We start from the raw sequence: 22,548 nt of genomic DNA, 5'->3' as shown, positions 1-22,548 counted from the left end.
GGTTCACGAGGAGTAGCTGGTGAGCTTGAACTGCCGACCTTGCAGTTCAAAGTGACTCTGCAGTCCAGAGTATTAACCCACAGCATCATACAGCAGACCAGATGTTCCCCATCGCTGTTGTATAGGGTTTCAGAGGAGTGGCTGGTGGATTTGAACCACCAACCTTGCAGTTCAAACCGACCTGGAGGTTCAGTGCTTAGCCTACAGCCCCACACCTGGATCTTTACAAGAGTAAAAAGCTACATCTTTCTCTCGAGGACTGACTGGTAGGTTTGAACTGCCAACCTTGTGGTTAGCAGTCCAGTGCTTATCCTGTAGTGCCATCTGATCTGTCATTGTTGTTAAGTGCCGTCACTCATAGTGACCCTGTGTAGGGTTTCCAAGACTTTAACTCTTTGAGGGAGCACAAAGCCTCATCTTTCTCCCACAGAGCAGTGATGGGCTCAGACTGCTGACCTTGTGGTTTGCAGTCCAGTGTTTAGTCTGTGAAGCCCCACACTCCTCAGGGAACATGAATTCCATCCATATTGTGCTCCAAGAGTACCACTGAAATTGTTATTAAGTACCCGTTGAGTCAGTTTCGACTTATAGCAATCTGGTATAGGGTTTCCAAGGAGCAGCTAGTGGGTTTGAACCGCTGACTTTAGGGTTAGCTGTTCATTGCATAAGCATCACACCAGGACTCCACTGAAATTGTAGTTCTGTCTTTTTCTCCATCAGCCCTAGGGCATCCTGGGACATATGTTGTTGTTAAGTGCTGTCGAGTCAGCTCTGACTCACAGCGACCCTGTATAGGGTTTCCAGGGAGCGGCTGGTGGGCTTGAACCACCAACCTTTCAGTTAGCAGTTCAGTGCTTTTCCTAAAGTGCTACCCAGCCTTTATCCCACTGCCCCTAGAGCATCATGGGAAATGTAGTCCTGTTCTTATTCCCCACAGCAATGCATGGAGGGAACCTCCTGATGGTTCGCTCCCACCTCTCCCAGAGCCCATGGGACATGCAGACACACTTCCTTAGAACAAAGTAGTCTTGACTTTTGGAGTGTGGGCGAAGGGACTGGAAGGTTAGTGGGTGAAATGGACGATTGCGTTTGGGGCTCAGAAATAGATATGAAGGTGTCTTAGGATGGAACGCCTGGTGGAACCGCTTCTGGGGTCTCAAATGCCTGGGTCCTTAAAAAAGAGCAATAACAAAGATCAGTTGCCGACAACTTGAATTTGACATGTATTAGAGTTGAACTGTGCTTTCTAAGGTTTTTAATGGCTGGTTTTCAGTTGCTTGCAAGGTACTTTCTTCCAAGGTGCCTCTGGTTGGACTTGAACCCACAACCTTTTGGTTAGTAAATAAATGCTTAACTGTTTGCCCCCAGGAGTCTGTGGAAAGATCTTCCCTCCCAACCCCCAATTCATCTTCCCAAAGATAAATGCTATGGAAAAGAGCAGATCTGGGCCTTATTCACTGGTACAAAAGTCTCTGTTTATTAAGTATAAAATATTGTTGTTGTTGTTGTTAAGTGCCATCGAGTCGGGTCCGACCCATAGCGACCCTGTACAGGGTTTCCGAGGGTGTAAATCTTTACGGGAGTAGAAAGCCTCATATTAAATAATAAAAATATTAATAACAATAGCGATGACAATTTTAATAATAACATGGGTCCTCCTGCTGGCCTGAAACCTTTCTCCAGCTTTTCTCCTCTGGTTCTCATGACAACTCTTTGAGGTAGGCATTTTGACAGCTGGGAAAACTGAGACCCAGAGAGGGCAGTACACTGGCCTGAGGTCACACAGAAAGGCACGGCTGGGAGCTGAGGAAAAGGCAAAGGGGTCCACTGGATCCAGCCAGGGCAGGGATGTTTCTAGGTTCAAGTCCACAGAAGAGTGCCTCCCCACAGTCTTGCGCTCATAAGCAGGGTAATGGTGAGGCTGAGGTGGGTTGGGCCAGGCTGGGAGGCTCTCCCCTTGCGGGGCTGGGTGTCGCGGGCTGGGTGGTTACAGCCGTTTCCCGAACAGCATGAGACATTGAGATGGGTCATTCTGAAGGATTCCGCCATATGGAGACCTTGGCACCAGGAGTGGGTGGCACAGCCTCTTACTGTGTAGCTTGGGGCCCCCAGCTCTGAAGAAAGAGAAGACTGTGTGAGAGACTTGGTCTTTCTTGGCCTTCAGGGAGTCTCTGGAATCTCTCAGAGATTTCCAGTTCTTAGACCTGGAATTCTCACTGGATTATATACCATTGTGTGGTGGGCCCCTTTTCCACTGTCCCTGAAGAAAGCAGTTTTCAATGTCATAAACCATAACAATGCCAAGACATTATGTGCCTTTCCCACTCTCATTCCCTCACAAATGGAGTTTTCCAGAAAGTACAGAACATGTAATATTGTAAGAGACTGAACACAGAAGCAGATAGGAGGAGCCAGCTGACTTCTATTAAGCCAGATGTTAAAGAGATGTGAAAAATGGTAAAAATAAATGCTGCTCTTCTTATGAAATATTTTTGTTTCAGAAAATATATAGGTTTTTGCTTCATTTTTTTTTAAAAAGTATGTTAACATATACTGGGTTTGTTATTGTTATTTTAAACAAATAAATATTTTAACCTGGTCTTGGCTTTCATTTCTAATATTGTTAGATAGATAACATCCCCACGCACAATGGTTTTTAAGAGTGTAAAGCAATCTTGAGACTCAAAAGTCTGGGAACCCCTGGAGGAGGAAAACACTTCCAGGACTTAACAGAATGAAGGCCTATGATGTCCACAGGAAGTTCCACCCACCTACAGGAAATCTTACAGCCCACCCCCAAGGAGTCCACATAACCTTAGTGGAATGTCCATTTCCTAACGGACAAACCCCAATTCCTTTCAACAATTTCCACCCTCCTGAGGGAAGCTCTATCTTTTCCATAGGAAGATGCACCTCAGTGAAGCCCAGTTTAACTGAAAGTCAACTTCTAGCATACCGCACGCCCCCTGCCCGCATTCCATAAGTATCTCCTCCAAGCCACCAAATGGCATTACCATTGGAGCCTGTGGCTTCCAGACACTGCGTCATGGGGCCTCGGCAGGTGATGAGGGTAGTTTCTTCTGAGGAACATCCGTGGGTGCTGTTTCCCTCACAGCTATAACACTGGAAGTCATTCAGTGGCAAGTTCTGAAGTTCTGTAACTTAGGAGAAGGCAAGAGATACAGAGACCAGAAATTAGCATGGGGGACCCTCTCCTTCCTGTTGATTCTCTCAAAGTGATGCAAGTACTCTCCAGGACTCCCAATTCTGAGCCTGAGCTGACATAGAGCCACCTAGTGGTCAGACATTGGAACGGCAATTTCTTTGGGGAAGTTGTCTAGGACTTGTAGAAAAAGAACGGGACTGCTAACCTCAAGGTCAGTGGTTCAAACTTACTGCTGCTGTTTGGAAATCCTATACAGGGTCGCTATGAGTCAGAACTGACTCAATGGCATTTAACAACAACAACTAGGACTTGCGGGAGACTGGTAGCTCTGTAGGGTAAGGACTGCACTATGAACCGATTTGAGCCCACCAGGTGCCCTGTGAGAAAGAGATGAGACTTTCTGCTCCTACAAAGATTTCTTGTTGTTTAGTGCCATCGAGTCAGTTATGACCCATAGCAACCCTGTATAGGGTTTCCTAGGAGCAGCTGGTGAGCTTGAACCACCTACCTTATGGTTCAAATTGACTTTTCAGTCCAGCGCATTAACCTATAGCGCCACCCAGGACTCATATGGCTAGGAGCTACCATATTGGACATCAGAGATACAGACAATCTGTATCACTATAGAATGTTCCATCAGACAATGTTGGTTTAGAGAGACAGAATAGCATTTTTGTTGTCGTTATTAAGTGCCTTCAAATCAGTTCTGACTCATAGCAACCCTTTAGAGGGTTTTGAAGGAGTGGCTGGTGAGTTTGTACCACCAACCCAACCTTTTGGTTAGCGGTATGGTGCTGAACCACAGCGCCACTTAAGAGCTCCAGATTATACTGGAGAGGGGGCAGAGGGAAGTGTTCCCTGAGGATGATCAATCCATTAAAGCTGAGACCTACTGGATAAGAAATAGCAGTCAGCCAGGAGAAGTTCTGCCAGGAGAGGTATTCCAGGAGAAGGATAGTGTATGTGCAAAGGCCATGAGGCAGGAGAGAGTTTGACGGTTGCAGAAACTGCATGAAGATCGTGAGGCAGGCAGGTGCCATTGACATAGTTCATAGGAAGTCTTTTTGGGTTTTATAGAAAATAGCAAGTCATTTAAGTGCTTATGGCAGAGGAATGGCATGATCTGATTTATCTATCGTTTAAAAAATCTGCCTTGCTGCTGTCATTTGTGAAACCTTAGGCAGGAATTGCAACAACCCGGGGGAGAAGTGATGGTGATGTGGACCAGGGACCTGGCAGTGGAGGTAGGGAGCAGCAGAGGACTCAGATCTAACAGGCAAAAAGCATTGTAGTTGTTAAGTGTCATAAGGATGGTTTCAACTCATAACAACCCTGTACAGGGTTTCCGAGGAGTGGCTTGTGGGTTTGAACCACTGACCTTGAAGTCAGCAGCCCATAGCTTATTCTACAGTGTCACACCAGGATTCCAAAGCAAAGAGTTGATAAACAAAACACACACACACACACAAACCCAGTAGCCACTGAATCAATTCGTACTTGATGGTCCCCATGTGCATCAGAGTAGAACTGTGTTCCATAGGCTTTTAAATAATTGATTTTGGGGGAGTCGATCACAAATCTTTCTTCTGAGGTATCTCTGGGTGGATTTAAACCATGAAACTTTCTGTTAACTACTGAGTGCTTCATTGTTTGAGCCACTAGGGGACTCCCAAGGGTTGATGGTGGTGGGGGTGGTTCTGTGCTATCGAGTCAGTTCCGACTCCTAGCGATCCTGTGTTGGGTTTCGGAAGCTGTAAATCTTAGCAGGAGGAGAAAGCCTCATCTACCTTCCATGGAGCGGCAGGTAGATCTCAACTGTTAACCTTGTAGTTAGCAGGCAAGCTCATAACACACTACACTATTAGGGGTCCTTAAGGAGCTCTGGTAGCGTAGTGGTTACGAATTGGGATGCGAACCTTAAGGTCAGCGGTTCGAAACTACCAGCGGCTCCGCGCGAGAACGATGAGGCTTTCTACTCCCGTAAAGATTTACACCCTTCGAAACTCTGTACAGGGTCGCTATGGGTCGGAACCGACTCGACGGCACTTAACAACAACAAAGGGACCAATGATTATTTCTGTTAAGTGCTGTGGAATCGATTCTGACTCATAGTGATCCTATATAGGGTTTCTGAGATTTTAAATCTTTGCAGGAGCAGAAAGCCTCATCTTTCTCCTGTGGCGTAACAGGTAGGCTCGAACCACCGACTTTGTGGTTCGTAGTCCATTGCTTAATGTATTGAATTCCTACAAAATCCCTCTTTGAGGAAAGACTGGATAGGCTTGTTTCTCAGGAGAAAACAGAGCCGTGTTCTGTCTGTCAGTGTTTGTGTGACCATCTACCGCCTTGCTCCCCTCCCAGGCCTCATATTGGGCCCCCAGCTCCTTACCTGGGCCCCCATTGCATTTGGTGGTGTTGCAGCAGCGCAGGAAGTGGAAGGTATAGTTGTTGTGGAAACCAGCCGGGCCTGGGCAGCCCGGGAGGTAACCACAGCCTCGGATGTGAGGCTCCTCCCCTGAATTCTCTGGATTGGGCAGAGGAGAGAGGTCAAATGTGAGGCTCTAAGATTGGATTTGTCATCCCAGTAATCATTCATTTGGGGAAATCATACATCTAAACAAAACAAGCAAACTCTTAGTTACCCTGTAGGGGGGTTTTTGAGGTGGTAAATCTTTTTGGAAGAAGATAGCCTTATTAATTCACTCTCTCAGAGCAGCTCGGTGGTTTGAACTGTCAATGTTGAGGTTAGCAGTCCAGTTCATATCCTAAATTCTGCCCATTGTGATGTAAGCAGAAGTGCTTTTATGGAATTTCTAGAAGGGATTCTTCTTATTTAAAAGCTGTGTGCTTTTGACCCCTTCGTTTCCCTTTCCTTCTTCTTGGAACTTGAACATGAGGTCTGGAGCTCCAGCAGCCATCTCAGACCATGAGGCAATCTTAAAAATGGAAGACATTTGGGTTCCTAGTGACTGTGAAACTATCCGAGCAGCTCTGGATTTCTTACTTATGGATTCTTGTGGATGGGAGAACTAACTTTCTACCTTGTTTAAATCACTGTTATTTGGAGGGTTGCTAAGTGCAGCCTTGGGAAGGAGCAAAGTAGGGGTGAGGGGTGAGGAGTTGCTGGCAGTTGGGGCTCACCTTCCAGGTACCGGTGAGTCACCACCTCTAGGCACTGTTCTTCTGGGTTTCGGCATTGCAGGCTCTGGTCCCGGCCCCTCTCACAGCTCATGTCTGATGAGGCACAGGAGGCACATTCGAGATAACGGCTTCGGGGGAAGGTAGAAGGCGGCCCTGATTGGACAGAAGCAGGAGGGTGAGATTTCTGGCGATCCAGCTCCCTTGAAGACTCATCTCAAAATCACAGCCTCCTTATCTCACCCTCGGCCAATCATCAAGCCCATTCTGCCTCCTTGATTTTTCTGGGATCCCATCTCTTCTTTTCTAGTCCCATGGCCACATCTAACTCAGACCTCCTCTTGGTTTCCAGTTTTGCCCCTGTTCCTTGGTATTTCCCTACACGGCCATAAAAGGTATTTTTAACACTGAGATCTGACCTTGTCTTTCCTCTGTTCCAAACCCTTTCATGGCTCCCCACTGCCCTCAGAAGAAACTCTAAACTCCTCAGTGTGGAATTCAAGTCCTGGCCACCTGTCCTCATCTCTCATTGTTGTGGCTTCAGACTCTCCACTCCACATTGACTTCCCACCCCAAACCAAGTTGATGCTGATGCATGGTGACCCTATAGGTTACAGAGTAGTAATTCTCCGCAGGGTTTTCTTGGCTGTAATCTTTCTGGAAGCAGATTGCTAGAACTTTCTTTCATGGTGCTATCGGGAGGGTTCAAACCAACAACCTTTAGGTTAGTGGTCAACTTTACGTCACCCTTGACTTCCCACGTGCTAACTCATATCCAGACTTTTGTGTACGTTGTTGCCTTTTCTTAGAACATCTTTTCCTAACTTCTGCTCCTTCTTTAAGGTGTCCTCTTTAACTCCATCTCCTCCACAAAGCCCTCCCAGACCTCCCGGACCTCCCAGGCTGGATCAGGCATCTCCTCTGGGTTCCCACAGCCCCTTGGATTCTTCTATCCCAGTTTTGCTCACTCTGGGTCTTCACTGTCTGCTAACAGATCTGTTTCTCCCTCTGGATTGTGAGCCCTCTGAAGGGAGTACCAGGGTTGTAATTCAGTTACCACTGTGTCCCAGGACCACGCAAGAGAAAAGATCCCAACTCAGAGAAGACAGTCAATATCTATTTGCTAACTGAATGAATGAATGAGTAAACAAATGTTTAAAACCTGGTGGTAGCAAGCCCCCAGTGCCCCCTGCCTTCTGGTACGCACACCCTTATGTTGTTCTTTCCCATAAAGAATAGGTAACCAATAGGTAATGACAGCTGGGACTAAATCATAAGGTATTGCACATTCTGTCAGCTTCTCTTGTAGATTTCGTACTCTGGGGGAAGCCAGCCTCCATGTTGTAGGGACTCCCAAGCAGCTCTGTGGGGAAGTCCATCTGTCTTTGCCCAAGTCATGGGAGCCAAATCAGCCATGTGAGTGAAACTATCTTGGCTGACATCTTAATTGCAACTTCATGAGAGATCCACCTAACCAAAATCTCCTAGATTCTTGACTTTTAGAAATGTTATGAAACAAAAAGTGTTTATTTTCTTGTTAAGTCTTGGGATGATCTGTCAGGCAGCAATAGATAAGTAACAAACTAACACACTGCTTAATTGTTTCAGGGATCAATGCCTCACTTTGCTGACCTTTGAGAAGGTTGTCTCTCACTAGATCAGTTACTTTTCTTTGGAAACATTTCCCCTCGGCTCACACCATTCCCCATGCTTGGCATGCCCTTCCCTTCCTAACCTCAGATATCCAAGTTGAGTTTGGGCCAAGTCTTAGAGAAGTAAGAAGGCTGCCTTAGCCAAGGTTCTCAGTTGGCATGCCAGGAGCCATAATTAGGTGAATCATATCCATCCAAAACTTAATTCTCCCTTCAAAGAAAAAACTTTGCACTTGTGGACTCCCTTGAGAATGAAAACAAGAACTACCAATGCTGCCAAGATAGCAAACTCACATGACTTATGGGTCTCCTTTGTGAAATCTTTGTACATCATTCTTCTAAATGCAAGTGAACCTTGGGGTTCTGCCTTAGCCTCTTTTCATTTCTTACAGTAGATACTTTCTCCCTTGAGGATGCTATCCTTTGACATTGGCTTCATTTCCACCAACATGCTGCTCATTCACAAATCTCTCTCCACTCCTGATTCTCTCTGAGCTTCAGACCTGGACATCTAACTACCTACGGGATGCCCACTGGCTGTCTCTCAAACACTGAATATCTACTTGTCCCAAACTAATATCTCCATCTTCTCCTTAAACTGGCACCTTTCTCCAGAATCTCACATCTCTTAGGTGGGCCCATCTAGTCCCCTGGGGCAGTCTCCCTTCATCCTCCATGTCTATGCATCAATCCAGCTATTTCTAGTGACCCATCTTCTACTTTTCTAGTCCGTTTGTTTTATTATTTCTAATCTTCTATTAAGCACATTGGAGTCCTGGGGTGATGCTGTGGGTTAATGCACTGGACTACAAAGTCTGTTTGAACTGCAGGGTCAGTGGTTCAAGCTCATTAGTTGCTCCTTGGAAACCCTATACAGGGTCGCTATGGGTTGGAACTTAACAACAACAATAATTAAGCATAGCTATTGAGTTCTTCATTTCAATCATTGTTTTATATTTTGTTTTGATTCTATTAAGAACCAGACTCCAAATCTTTGCTATGATTTCTTCGCCTTTTCTCTATATTCTTGAACATATTGATCATGTGGTTGTTGTTAGGTACTGGCGAGTAAGTTCCAACTCACAGCGACCCCTCTGCACCACAGAAGGAAACCCTGCCCAGTCCTGTGCCATCCTCACACTTGTTATGTTTGAGCCCATTGTTGCTGGCACTGTGTCAAAGCCATTTAAAAATTCTCTGTTTGATTACACCAATACCTGAATCGCTACAAGTCTCTTTCTATGGTTTGGTTTTTCTCTTGGTTTCCAGTCAAATGGTCCTTTTTATTTTTTTCAGCATACCTTATAAGTTTTGATCAGATGCCAAACACTTGTTGTTGTTGTTGTTGTTAGGTGCCATCGAGTCAGTACCGACCCATAGCGACCTTATGCACAGCAGAACGAAACACTGCCCAATCCTGGGCCAACCTCACTATTGTTGCCACACTTGAGTCCATCGATGCTGCCACTTGGCCAATCCGTCTCTTTGGTGGTCTTCCTCTCTTTCTCTGACCCTCTACCTTACCAAACATGATATCCTTCTCCAGTGACACTTGACAATATGTCCAAAGTATGAGAGATGAAGTTTTGTCCATCTTGGCCTCCAAAGAGCACTCTGGCTGCACTTCTTCCAACACGATCTGTTGGTTCTTTTCGCATCCCATGGTACTTTCAATATTCTCCTCCAACACCATAACTCAAAAGCATCAATTCTTCTACGGTCTTCCTTATTCACTGTCCAGCTTTCTCATGCATATGAGGTTACTGAAAATATCATGACTTGGGTCAGGCACACCTTAGTCCTCAAGCTGACATCTTTGCTCTTCAACACTTTAAAAAGGTCTTGTGCAGCAGATTTGCTTAATGCAATATGTTGTTTGATTTCTTGACTGCTGCTTCCGTGAGTGTTAATAGTTGATCCAAGAAGACAGACAAAATTTAAAGACTCTAAATGATGTTCTCTTGTCCAATGAGGGATAGGTTTCTTTCCTATCAACTGTTGGCTTTTTTAAGAAGCCCTGTTTTAAGGCAGTGCAACAATTAAATTCTCAGCTGCTAAGCGGAAGGTTGTTAGTTCAGATCTATCCAGTGGCTCTGGTAGCGTAGTGGTTATGAATCAGGCTCCTAGCCTCAAGTTCAGCAGTTCAAAACTACCAGATGTTTCACAGGAAAAAGATGAGGCTTTCTGCTCCCGTAAAGATTTACAGCATCGGAAACCCTGTGCAGGGTCACTATGAGTTGGAACTGACTCCACGGCACTTAACAACAACAACCCTGTGGCTCTGTGGGAGAAAGATCTGGTGATCTGGTCCTGTAAATATTATAACTAAGAAAACCCTACGGGGTTAGTATGAGTTGAAATAAACTCAATGGGACATAACAACATAAGGTTTTTTTTAGGGCTGGTCTCTCAGTGTGGCCCTTAATTATAGGGTGTGTTCTTAGAGAGAAGCCTGAGGTGGTTACCAAGGTCTCTCCAATTTGGCAACCTGTCTTTCCGGCATCACATGTCTGCTGGAACCCTTGTTCAGTTCTGTAGCTTCTTAGCTAATTTCCACTGAGTTTCCTGGAATCTCATCCTATGCATGTCCAACTTGCCAATGACTCAGGGGAAATCTGTATGAAGATTTGGGGGTCTCTTTTCTCTGTGGGTCCCATCCATTCTAGGATTTTACTTCTCCATTTCCAGACACTCTGGCAGCCCCAAACTCCAACGTCTGTCTAATCCAGTGACTGTCGTTCCGTTGGCACTTCGTTTCCCTCCCACTGCAGCGGGTTAGAAAGTGCATTTTGGGAAAAAACCAGGTTGACTGTGGAACTCAACGTTCATGCTGCCCTAATTTAAAAGATGGTGGTGTCTCAAGTTCCTGCCTGCACCTGCGGCTCGCCAGCAACTTCAAATGGTGTTTATCATTTATAGCTTTGTAATTACAGTTTTTAAAGTTGTCATTGGCCGGAGGGTTAGTCTGGCATAAGCAACTCCATCATGAAAAAAACAAGACATCTACCTGCATATCGAATCTGTCACCAAGGCCTGCTCACCTACCTGCTAAACAGCTGTTAAATCCAATCACCCCTTTCTACTTGCATAGTTGGTACCCTAGTTCAGCTACCCTCTACTTTATCTGGACTACTGCATCCATCTCCAAGTTGGTCTTCCCACACCCACTCTTGCTTTCCTCCAATCCAACTTTCACTTAAGGTCAGAATAATTTTTTTTTTAATGCAAATCTGATTGTGACATATTAAACCCAAGATGAAGTCTGCATTCCATTGACTGGTGGTGGTGGTTATGTGCCATGTAGTCGGTTTCGACTCATATGGACCCTGCACAGGGTTTCCAAGGCTGTAAATCTTTACGGGAGCAGACCCACGGAACAGCTGGTAGTTTCGAACTGCTGACCTTGCAGTTCGCAGCCTGATTCATAACCACTGTGCTACCATAGCTGCTTACATTCCATTAACTAGAAGACCCTTATGATATGACCTCATCAATTTCACTTGCCTCTCTCTCTCTCTCCATTTTTCCTTCCTCCAATCATGTTATTTTCACTCACCACAAGGCCTTTGTGGGAGCCCTGGGGTGGCGCTGTGGGTTAATATGCTGGACTGCAAGGTCAGTTTGAACCTCAAGGTTGGTGGTTCAAACTCACCAGCCACTCCTTGGAAACCCTATACAGGGTCGCTATGAATCAGAACCAACTTGGCGGCACTCAACAACAACAACAACTAGGCCTTTGTATCTGCTGCTCTTCTGTCTATAAAATCCCTTTCATTGACTTTTGGACAGTCTGACTCCTATTCATTCTTCAAGATCTGTCTTTTCTGAGTTCTTACAGTCCCTTCTCCTCACCCATACCATCCTTAACCATTCTGACCTGTGATTCCTGTTTCAGTTCTTACCCTGCTGGCAGAAGCCTTCCCCGTCCTGGTCCTAATCATTTTGGGCTATACTTTCCCCATCTCAGCTCTGACCCCGCTACCCAGCCTTGATCTACTTCCCCATCCTGGTCCACACCCTTCTGCCTGCATCTCCCCACTCCCAACCCCAACCAGCTTGGACAATCCCTGGGTCTGTTACCGCCACCATATACACTGGACTAGAAGTACCAGGAGGTCAGGGCCTGAGGCGATCTTGGTCACTATGGTGCCCCAGCATCAAAGGACAGACCCCACAACAATGAGTTTGAGTTTACAATTAAACCATCTCTTCAAGTGAACACAATCAGGGATGAGAAGTGGGGCTGTTTAGCTTAACTGGTCAAGAATGTCTGCCTTGAGCATTGTGTTCTTTTAGCATCTATCTATAAACCCCAACGTTACTGCCATTGAGTTGATTCTGACTCATAGCAATCCTTTATACGGTTCCTGAGACGGTAAATCTTTATGGGAGCAAACAAACTAATTTTTCTCCCATGGAATGGCTGGTGGTTTTGAACCACCAACCTTGCAGTTAACAGTCTAACGCTTATTCACAATGCCACCAGGGCTCCTCAGATTCTATCTATATGGGATCAAATCAACAATGGCAACTCGAAAGATTAGACAGGAAGTGATTAGATTGGCAGGGAGTTCATGTCCATGGAGGAAGAACAACTCAGGAAGAAAGGGTAAGAATGGTTGGACAACTGGGAGAATGTAATCATGATTACTGAATTGAATGCAGATATTTGAATTGATGTATGCTTTTCTCAACAACAAATAGCAAAATAAATTATTTAAGTCAGTCAGTATAAAAGAAACGGGTTTCATTTCAGGAACAGACAATTCCAGGAGCATCAAGAAAGAAGAGCATGAGTGGAATGTGAGATTCCTACCTAGAAAAGCATTGATAGCAGAGATGGTGGCAGAGGTGTTGGCATGGATAGACAGAGCAGCTGCAGGCCCGTGGACTGAGCAAGGTTGTGTGCCTGCAGATAGAAAGGCAGCTTGCAGAATGTACCCTCTGGACATTCAAATGAATATATTTTTAAAATTTTGTATGTGTGCATCAAAAATTAAAAAGATAAGGTCTATTAAAAATGAAAAGAAAAACTTTTGCAGAATTAAAAAAAAAATTGGGGCTTATACAAGCCCATTGTTAAGTGTCATCGAGTTGGTTCTGACTCATAGCAACTCTGTATTGGGTTTCCAAAGAGGGGGCGAGCTACCAACTTTGTGGTTAGCAGTCCAGTGTTCATCCTATAGCACCACACCAGGACTTATCAATTATTAAATAACTTGCACATGTATTAAATACTTTCTGATGAGGACCAAAGACTACAATCCAGTATGGACTGCATTTCAATATAAAGAAAATGAGAATCTTCACAACTGGCCCAATGAATAGCATCATGATAAATGGAGAAAAGATTGCAGTTGTCAAAGACTTCAATTTGCTTGCATCCATAATCAATACTCATGGAAGCAGCAGTCAAGAAATCAAATGGCATATTGCATTAGGTAAATTTCCTGCAAAAGACCTCTTTAAAGTTTTCAAAAAAACAAGATGTCAGTTTGAGAACTAAGGTGTCCCTGACCCAAACCTTCGTATTTTCAATCGTCCCATATGCATGTGAAAAATGGGCAATGAATAAGCAAGATCACAGAAGAATCAATGCATTTGAATTATGGTGTTGGCAAAGAATATTGCATGTACCATGGACTGCCAGAAGAAGAGACAAATCTATGTTGGAAAAAGTATAGTCAGAACGCTCCTTAGAGGCCAGAATGGCAATGGCCAGACTTTGTCTCTCATACATCGGAAATGTCATCAGGAGGGACCAGTACCTGGAGAAAGGTATTCTTGGCAAAGTGGAGGTTCAGTGAAAAAGAGGAAGACCCCCAAGAAAATGGATTGGCACAGTTGCAGCAGCAATGGACTCAAGTGTAACAATTGTGAAGATGGCACAGAACTGGGCAGTGTTTCCTTCTGTTATGTGTAGGGTCACTAGGCATCAGAACCGACCCAATTCACAGACACTGTCCTGAGCTCCCTGGTGGACGTTGACCACTGACAACTCTCCCCCAAGATAGGCCTCCATAATCTATCAGTTAAAGGGGTAATACCAGGCCCAGCATGGGACTTCCAGGAGTCCTTCCTGATTGTTCAGCATCTGATTGGTTGGAAGGCATTCATCAACGCTATTAGATATTTTGAAAAATAATTTTTCATTCTGAGTATTACTTAGACCCAAGTATTAGTTTTTTCCTTGAGCGCTTTGGACAGAGAGAGGTTGGCCTCCTCTTTCTTGTTAATATCTAGAAAACAAACATCTCATCCAGTCACTACCAGAAGACTATAGTTTGGGGTCTAGATGAAGGATGAAAAGCAAGAAAACACTAATTTTTGTGGCGCTATGGGTTAATGTGTCAGACTGCAAAGCTGTTTGAACTGCAAGGTTGGTGGTTCAAGCTCACCAGCTGCTCTTTGGAAACCTTTTACAGGGTCACTATGGGTCAGAACCAACTCAGTGGCACTTAACAGCAACCCTGCTCCCTGACATCACTGTAGCGAACCAGCCTGAAATGATTTCCTTCCTCACCAGAGACAAAGGGAGAAATCTCTGCTTGTCCATTCAACATGAATCCAGTCCCTTTTTCTTTGGTGGGAATTTGAGGAATTGGACCCTCTTTATGTTTTTTTCTCGGAGTCCTGGTGCGTGGCGCTATAGGATAAGCACTAGACTGCTAACGTGAGGTCAATGTTCAAACCCACCAGCCGTTCCTTGGAAACCCTATGCAGGGTTCACTATGGGTTGGAACCAACTCAACAGCACTTAACAACAACAACAACAAGTCTTTTCTTGGAGCCCTGGTATCACTGTAGATAAGCACTGGACTGCAAACTATAAGGTTGATGGTTATAGTTTTCCAGACGGTCTGCAGGAGAAAGATGAGGCTTTCTGCTCCCACAGATTCCAAGATTAACAGCCTTGGGAACCCTATACAGGGTCATTATGATTTAGAACTGATTCGACAGCACTTAACAACAAGAAGTCTTTTTCTCAGAGCCCTGGTGGTACTACAGGATAAACACTGGACTGTTAACGGCAAGCTCAGCAGTTCAAACCCACCAGTCACTCTTTAGGGGAAAGATGAGACTGTCTGTTCCAGGAAAGATTTACAGTCTCGGAAAACTCATATTCGGAGTCGGAATCTACTTGATTGCAGTGGGTTTGATTTTTGGTTTAGTCTTTTTTCAAGTCCCTGGGTGGTACAAATAGTTAAGTACTTGACTGGAGGTGTCTTGGAAAACAAGCAATCTCCTTCCTGAAGATCCTAGCCTTGAAAATCCTGTGGAGCAATTCTACTCTGCACACACGGGATTCCCAAGAGGCACAATCAACTGGGTGGTAAGCAGCAACAGGAACTATCAACATTAACAATTAGCGTGGTGGCTCAGTAAGGTAAGCACTGCACTGTGAACCACAAGGTCTATGGGTCAAGCCCACTAGCCACTCTGCAGGACAAAGATGAGGCTTTCTACTCCCACAAAGATTTGCTGTTGTTAATTGCCATTGAGTCGGTTCCAGTTCATAGCAACTCTGTATAGGGTTTCCGAGGAGAAGCTGGTGAGTTTGAACCGTTGACCTTGCAGTTCAAACCGACCTTGCGGTCCAGTGCATTATCCTACAGCACCACACCAGGATTTAGAACTTCAGAAACACTATACGGGGTCACTACGAGTCAGCATCAACTCCATAGTAATTAACAACAACCAAGGTCTTTTTCTTACCCTGATTCCAGGCTAAAGCCATGCAGTTCTGCGAAAGGGTTTATTTGGAAGTTGCTTCACATTTTTTTATTTTTAAAAGAGTGGCAAAAACATACATAAAACATTTGACAATACAGCCATTTCTGCATTGTATAATTCGGTAACATTGATTACATTCTCTGTGTTGTACAACCATAATCACTGTCCTTTTCTGATATTTTCTGGCACCATTAACATTATTAATTCAGTGCTTCTTAATCAATAACCCTCCCTCCCCTCCTCCCTTCCAGTCCTGATAAGCACTTTCGATTTTGATTTGTTGTTGTTATGTGCCGTGGAGTCGGTTCTGACTCATAGCGACCCTGTACAGAGTTTCCGAGGCTGTAAATCTTTACGGGAGCAGAACGCCTCATCTTTCTCCCGCAGAGCAGCTGGTAGTTTCGAACTGCTGACCTTGCGGTTTGCAGCCCGATTCATAACCACTACGCTAGTATATTTGGCTATTTCCTATAAGTAAGACCAAAAGGTATTGGTTCTTTTGTCTTACTGTCTTTTTCCCTGCCCAAGTCAAGAACCATCTATCCATCCCAGCAACTTTCCCAGCCTGCCTTAGTCCATCTGCTTCCCTCCTCCTCTTTTTTTTTTTTTTAAAGTTTTATTGTGAATTATGTGATACTTTACATGGGTACATGGGAGAACATTAGTTTTACATTCATCCTATTGTATATTGTTTCATTGCCATGGTTACAATCCCTTTCCTCCTTTTTTGATTGTCATTAAGGACTACGAGTCTCGACTTTGATCTTGGCGGCTCAGCATCTGAGCTGCCATGGAAAAGTCAGATGGCACAACACCAGTGGGCCACCTCACCTACCTTTAGAGTGGGTATGTACATGGGAGTGTCTCATGGCAGTTCTTACATTTTATATGTTGTTGTTGTTAAGTGCAGTAGAGTCTGTTCTGACTCATGCTGACCCTGTATAGGGTTTCCGAGGAGCAGCTGGTATAGTTGAACCACCAACCTTGAAGTTCAAACTAACCTTGTAGTTGTATCAAGTGTCAACTTGACTAGGCCATGAGTCCTACCTACTCTTGTGAAGTCTTCTTGTACCTGTGTTCCTGGGCACATGTGGCCAAGCCTGGGAGTTTCTATACCACCACACCAGGACTCTGACATCTTCTGTATATAAAGCCCCAAACCAAATTCATTGTTGTCAAATCTTTCCTGACACATAGTACACCTATAGGACAGTATACAAAAGTCCCACAGGGTTTCCAAGATGGTAAATCTTTATACCGTTCTCCTGGGGTGCAAGTGGATGGTGGGTTTGAATCACTGACCTTTGTGTTAGTAGTCAAGGGTTTAGCCATTGTGCCACAAAGGTTCCCTCATCTGACATGTAACGACCATCAACAGAAGCATGTGCAGGATGGAGGGAGGGTTAGGAATGGGAATGAGGTTGGAGAGAGAATGTAATTGGACGTGGAGTGAGACCATCTGAGAAGAGTACGGGGGGTGATCTGTGGATGGGGTTAGGGATGTGTTTGAAACGGGATGGGTTTGAGTTGGAGATAGTGTTGGGGTAAAATGAAGTTGGGGATGGGACTGGGAATGAGAATGGGTTGGGAATGCAGATAAGGTTGGAGAGAGGGTTGAGAATGAGTTAAGGGTGGTACTGGGTTGAGGGATGGGAATAAGGTTGCAGATAGGTTTGAGAGTGAGTTGGAGATGGGACTGGGTTAGGACTGGAGACGGGGATAGGATTAGGAATAAACTGGGGATATGACTGAGCTAGAGATGGGATTGGGCATGTACTTGGGGTGGAATTGGGTTGGGATTAGGATGGCAAAGCAGATGAGTTGAGGTTGGTTGAGGGCAAGGGCTGCCCTACTCACTGGGGTCGGGTTGGTTGCACAAGTCTGAATCGCACACAGTCTCTGACAGGGTGATGATCTGTGGACCGGTTCGGTAGCTCATGCTTCTGGTGGTCTTCTCCCGGTGGGCACATCCTTTCTCCACCACCACCTGCTCTTCGCCCTCTGTAAGGAATATATATGTGTCACCCCAGAAGCTCCCTGGACCCAACAAGCTTTTGACACTCTTAGAACTAACCCCTGTCATGTCTCTTGTCTTGTTTGGCTTTAATTCTGTCTCTCCCAGGGTTATCCACCACCCCAACCCCCCCATACCGGAAGCCTATCCCGTCAGTGGCAACAGTGTCACCAGGACCTTCTAGATCCATCTGCTCCTTTAGTTTAATGAGCTCAGCAGGGAGGTGCCTCCAATAGGAATATTTAAAGGGAAATGCTTCAAATTTACTGTGGAACAGAGTGACTTGATATAGGCCTTCTATCTACAGCCTTTGTGACTCTCGTATAGTGATTGGCTGAGACCACACCAATAAGGTGTATGGAGCTTTATGATGGTTGGGATCAGGTGTCAACTTGACTAAGCCATGATTCCTACCTACTTTTGGGAGTTTCTATGCTGTTAACCACAGGTTAGTAGGTCAAATTCACCAGTGGAGAAAGATGACGAGAGTGACAGCTTCGGAAACCCTATACAGGGTCACTATGAGTGGGAACCGACTCCACGGCACACCATCACCATGGTTCTAGGACTCAAACTGCTGGCTGTCGTGGTGCTAATCTCCAGTGTACCGGATAGTGTCAAACTGTGCAGTAGATGCCTGGTGTGGTGCTACAGGATGAGCATTGGGCTGTTAACCACAAGGTCGGCAGTTCAAACCCACCAGTTGCTCCTCAGAAATCCTATACAGGGGCGCTATGAGTTGGAACCAACTCAAAGGCACTTAACAACATTTACCACCAGTGTGATCGGGTGCTAGGCATCCCCATCAACCAGCTGTTGTCAGATGGTTAAATGCTTGCCAAATGTGCATTTTGTGTGCATTTCTCTGATTGCTGGTGACTAAGGTTGCTTGGTCTCTAGCACCAACCCCCCTTGCGTTTCAGTGGGGGACTCACCTTCCCACACTCTCAGGACGGTGGTCCTACAAAGGTCCTGGCCCGTGTCCATTTGACAAGGCCCATTCCTCTCACACAGCAGGCATTGAAGGCCCCAGGAAACTACAGGCGGAGGGACGGAGGGAGGAAGGAGGCAAGGTTGTTAGATGCTCCTCGCTAGGATTCCCTTTTCCACCCACAGGTCCCAATACCAAGATCCAGCCTCCGGACTTAGTCCACTCACGTCCCAGCTTCGGGTTCTGTTCCAACGCTGGCTCCAGTGACATTTCTATCTCTAGCCCACCGGTCTTATCTGCCCCCACAAGTACTCCACTAAAATCCTACCATCCTCTGTTTCCCTTTTTTTTTTCAAATGTTTTATTGTGAAGTATGTGATAGTTTACATGGGAGAACATTAGCTTTACATTCATCCTATAGTGTATCGTTTCATTGCCATGATTACAATCCCCTCCATGCATCATTCAAGCAAAGGGTATACCCTGCAAGCCTGCCCCTTCCGCCCGCCCCCCACTCCCCTACCCCCTGGAGCGTCAGCCCACAGCCCCTCTCTTTGTGGGTCTAAATCGGTTTCTCTTTCAATTTTGTCCTTGAGGGGTGTGTCCTGAATACGAGCTCCGCCCTCTCTGCCTGTTTAGACCTCAGAGCTCTGCCCAGGTTTAGGCCCTTTCCCACATCCCCCAGCTCTCCTAGGGGCGTTCTTTGCTCACTTTGCCCCCTCTTTCTTTAAATTCTACAGGATTCTCCCAGTTCTAAACTCTCCCTGCTCACGAGAGAGTCCAGGTTCTGTTGTTCTGAGGTGCCCTCTAGTGGATTTCTGACTCCTAGTGACCCCAAGTAACAGACTAGAACGGCCTGTAGGGTTTGTTAGGTTGTAGCCCTGGTGTGGCTCTGTAAGATAAGCACTGGACAGAAAGGACGGTTTGAACCGCAAGGCTGGCCGTTCAAACTCACCAGCTGCTCCTTGGAAACCCTATAGAGGTCGCTATGAATCAGAATCGATTCTAGGGCACTTAACAACAAATCTTTACCAGGGAGTCCATACAGGGTCGCTATGCATCAGAATAGATTCTTCCGCATGTAACAATTTAACAACAATAACAAATCTTTACCAGGGAGTCCATACAGGGTCGCTATGCATCAGAATAGATTCTTCCGCATGTAACAATTTAACAACAATAACAAATCTTTACCAGGGAGTCCTGGTGTGTAAGGTCGGTTTGAACCACAAGGTTGGCGGTTGAAACTCACCGGCCGCTCCTCAGAAGCCATGTACAGGGTCGCTATGAGTCAGAAACATCTGGACCGCACTTACCAACAACAATCTTTACCAGGGAGTCCTGGTGTGGCGTTGTAGGTTAAGCACTGGTCTGTTAACCACAAGGTTGGTGGTTCAAACCCACCAGCGGCTCCTTGGAAACCCTATACAGGGTCGCTATGAGTTGGAACAGACTCAATGGCACTTAACAACAACAATCTTTGCCGGAGCTTCAGGGTGGGTTGGAACCTCCACCCTGTTAGCAGCCAAGCCTTTAAACTGCCATATTCTAGACCCACTCAATAGCCCCTCCCTAACATTCTCTTCCTGTGAGCTAATGCGCAGGACTGCAAAGTCGGTTTGAAGCGGAAGGTCGGTGGTTCAATCTCACCAGCTGCTCCCTGGGAACCCTATACACGGTCGCTATGAGTTGTCGCTATACGGGGTGCTCTGGTAGCATAGTGGTTACGAATCGGGCTGTGAACCGCAAGGTCAGCAGTTCGAAACTACCAGCGGGAAAGTTCCGCGGGAGAAAGATGAGGCGTTCTGCTCCCGTAAAGATTTACAGCCTCGGAAACCCTGTGCAGGGTCGCTATGAGTCAGAACTGACTCCACGACACTTAACAACAACAACATGGGTAACAAACGACTCTACGGCACTTAACAACAACAATATTCTCCTTCAGCCCATCAGTCCTTCCGGAAGTTCTAGCCCTGCTCTCCAGCTTCTCCTCACGGTTTTACCCCACCCATTCTCCTCCCCCAAAATTCTCTTCCACCTAACAACCCAAACCCACGGCTATCTGGTGGATTCCTACTCACAGCGGTCCTATAGGGCAGAGTAGAAGAGCCTCATAGGGTTTACAAGGCGGAATATCTTTATGGGAGAAGACAGTCTTCAACCTTTCTCCCACGCGTGACTGGAGAGTTCAAAGTGCTCACCTTTGGGTTAGCCATGGGCGCTTAACCACTACACTACTGGGCTACTTCTCCATCAAGGCTACTTTCCCACCCATCACCCAAAAAATCTGGTACTGTGAGTTAATGCGCTAGACTGCAAAGTCGATTTGAACCGCAAGGTCGCCAGTTCAAGCTCACCAGCCACTCATCGGAAACCCTATACAGGGTCGTTATGGGTTGGAACCGACTCGATGGCACTTAACAACAACAACAACAATTAGGGCGACTTCCCCACCCACCACCCCAAAAAATCAAACCCCTTTCGGACATTCATAGCAACCTATTGGACAGAACGGAACTGTCCCACGGGAGTTTCGAGGCTGTAAATCTTTACAGAAGCTGACTGCCCCATCTTTCTCCCGCGGAACAGCTGGTGGCCTTGTGGTTAACAGCGCAATGCTTAACCCACGGCGCCTTGCCCATCAGTCCATCCCAAAGTTTTAACCCCTCCCACCAAATCCTTAGCTGACCTCTCTCTCCAGCGCTCGAGTTTAGCGTCCCCACCCGTTATTCATTTTCGGGCCCCCAGCGGCCTGGAGAGCCTTCCGAGTTATTCATCTCTTATCCGACCCCCTTCACACCCGCCGTGACCTGACTCAGTTCCTTCTCAATTTCCTTTCATTTCTCAACCGGTCTCCCTCACCCCTCGTTTTCCGGGGGAAGCAGGCTAAAGAGCCACGTAGGCGAGGCATTAGTGAAAGGGCAGTGTCCTCAAGGGACAAGCCCTGGATCCCATCCCCTACCCCCTACCCCCACCCACCTCTTCAAACCCTTGTTGCTCTGAGCTCGGTCTGCCTCTCGCTGGACCTTCTGTAAAATAAGCTTGTGGTTCTCCGACAGAGTGGGAGCCTCCGCTGGGGACTCCATGGAAGGGTCAGAAACCCACTTCTTCCAGGACCGGCTGTGTGACTCCGGCCAATTACTGAACCTCTCTGTGCTACGGAGCTAATCCTGGTTCCTTCCGCCCAGTAAGGAGCCCGGCACAAAGAGAGCCAAAGAATCGACTCCCAAGTCAAATCCACTGCCACCGAGTGGATTCCGACACATAATGACCCTAATGGACGCAACAGAATTGCCTCGTAGGGTTTCCGAGGCTGTCAGTAATTATGGAAACTGAAGGGCATGTCTTTCCCCCAAGGCGCGACCGGTGGGTTCAAATGACACACTTTTCGGTTAGCAGTGGAACGCTTAACCACTGACCATCTAGGATCCCTCGTTGAAGAGCGATTGTGTTAAATGCCTTCGATCAAGGAATTCTTGTGTGCCAGGCACTGCGGATTATTATACTCAGGATGGGATTAGTGACTACTTCCTCCTTCCCAATCCCTCAGGCCCTGACAGCCTTCCCCACCCCTCACCAGAGCCGGTTTCCCGCGCAGGCGTCTGCGCAGCCCTACCTGGGATGCAGGTGAGAGCCAGCAGCAGCAGTAGCCGTGGATGACCCATAGCTGGCAGGTAGCTCCTCTGCGCGGCGCTCCGCACCACTCCTCTCGGACTGGCACCGAACAAGGCAACAGTTTTGTGGCCCCGGGGACTCCTCCCCCAAACTTTTTGCGAAAGAGCGAGTCAGCTAAGCCGCCTCCTCTTACACACACACACACACACACACCCACACACACTTCCCTACTCCGGGTGCGGCCAGGAGAGGAGGGAGTGAGGGACTGGCTCTCTCCTGACTCATTGTCGGTGGTCAC

The 22,548-nt window shown here is 46.4% G+C and overlaps 1 protein-coding gene across 2 annotated transcripts; it reads right to left on the bottom strand.

The window, feature by feature from the left end:
* Window positions 1-1,860: 1,860 nt before the first annotated feature.
* PLAUR (plasminogen activator, urokinase receptor) lies at window positions 1,861-22,300 on the bottom strand. Of its 2 annotated transcripts, XM_006871359.1 has the most exons (7): window positions 22,252-22,300; window positions 18,640-18,741; window positions 17,548-17,691; window positions 6,291-6,460; window positions 5,556-5,688; window positions 3,015-3,161; window positions 1,861-2,114 (listed from the first exon to the last, which is right to left on the bottom strand). In XM_006871359.1, exons 1-7 carry the CDS (start codon window positions 22,298-22,300, stop codon window positions 1,861-1,863), a joined length of 999 nt encoding a protein of 332 aa, XP_006871421.1. The 2 variants fall into 2 exon arrangements, with proteins under 2 accessions (XP_006871421.1, XP_006871422.1); XM_006871360.1 differs by lacking the exon at window positions 5,556-5,688 and having other exon boundaries at window positions 3,015-3,164; window positions 6,302-6,460.
* Between the last annotated feature and the right edge of the window lie 248 nt (window positions 22,301-22,548).

This window comes from Chrysochloris asiatica, unplaced genomic scaffold (assembly GCF_000296735.1).
Source record: "Chrysochloris asiatica unplaced genomic scaffold, ChrAsi1.0 scaffold00168, whole genome shotgun sequence".
NCBI lineage: Eukaryota > Metazoa > Chordata > Mammalia > Afrosoricida > Chrysochloridae > Chrysochloris > Chrysochloris asiatica.
This window is presented reverse-complemented; position numbering and strand designations above follow the sequence as displayed.

Coding starts and splice junctions, on each gene's coding strand:
- PLAUR (XM_006871359.1), bottom strand. CDS start 22,300: ATGGGTCATCCACGGCTACTGCTGCTGCTGGCTCTCACCTGCATCCCA. Junction 17,692..18,639: donor CGTCCTGAGAGTGTGGGAAG/GTGAGTCCCCCA, acceptor TATTCCTTACAG/AGGGCGAAGAGCAGGTGGTG. Junction 5,689..6,290: donor AAGGTGAGCCCCAACTGCCA/GCAACTCCTCAC, acceptor CCCAATCCAGAG/AATTCAGGGGAGGAGCCTCA.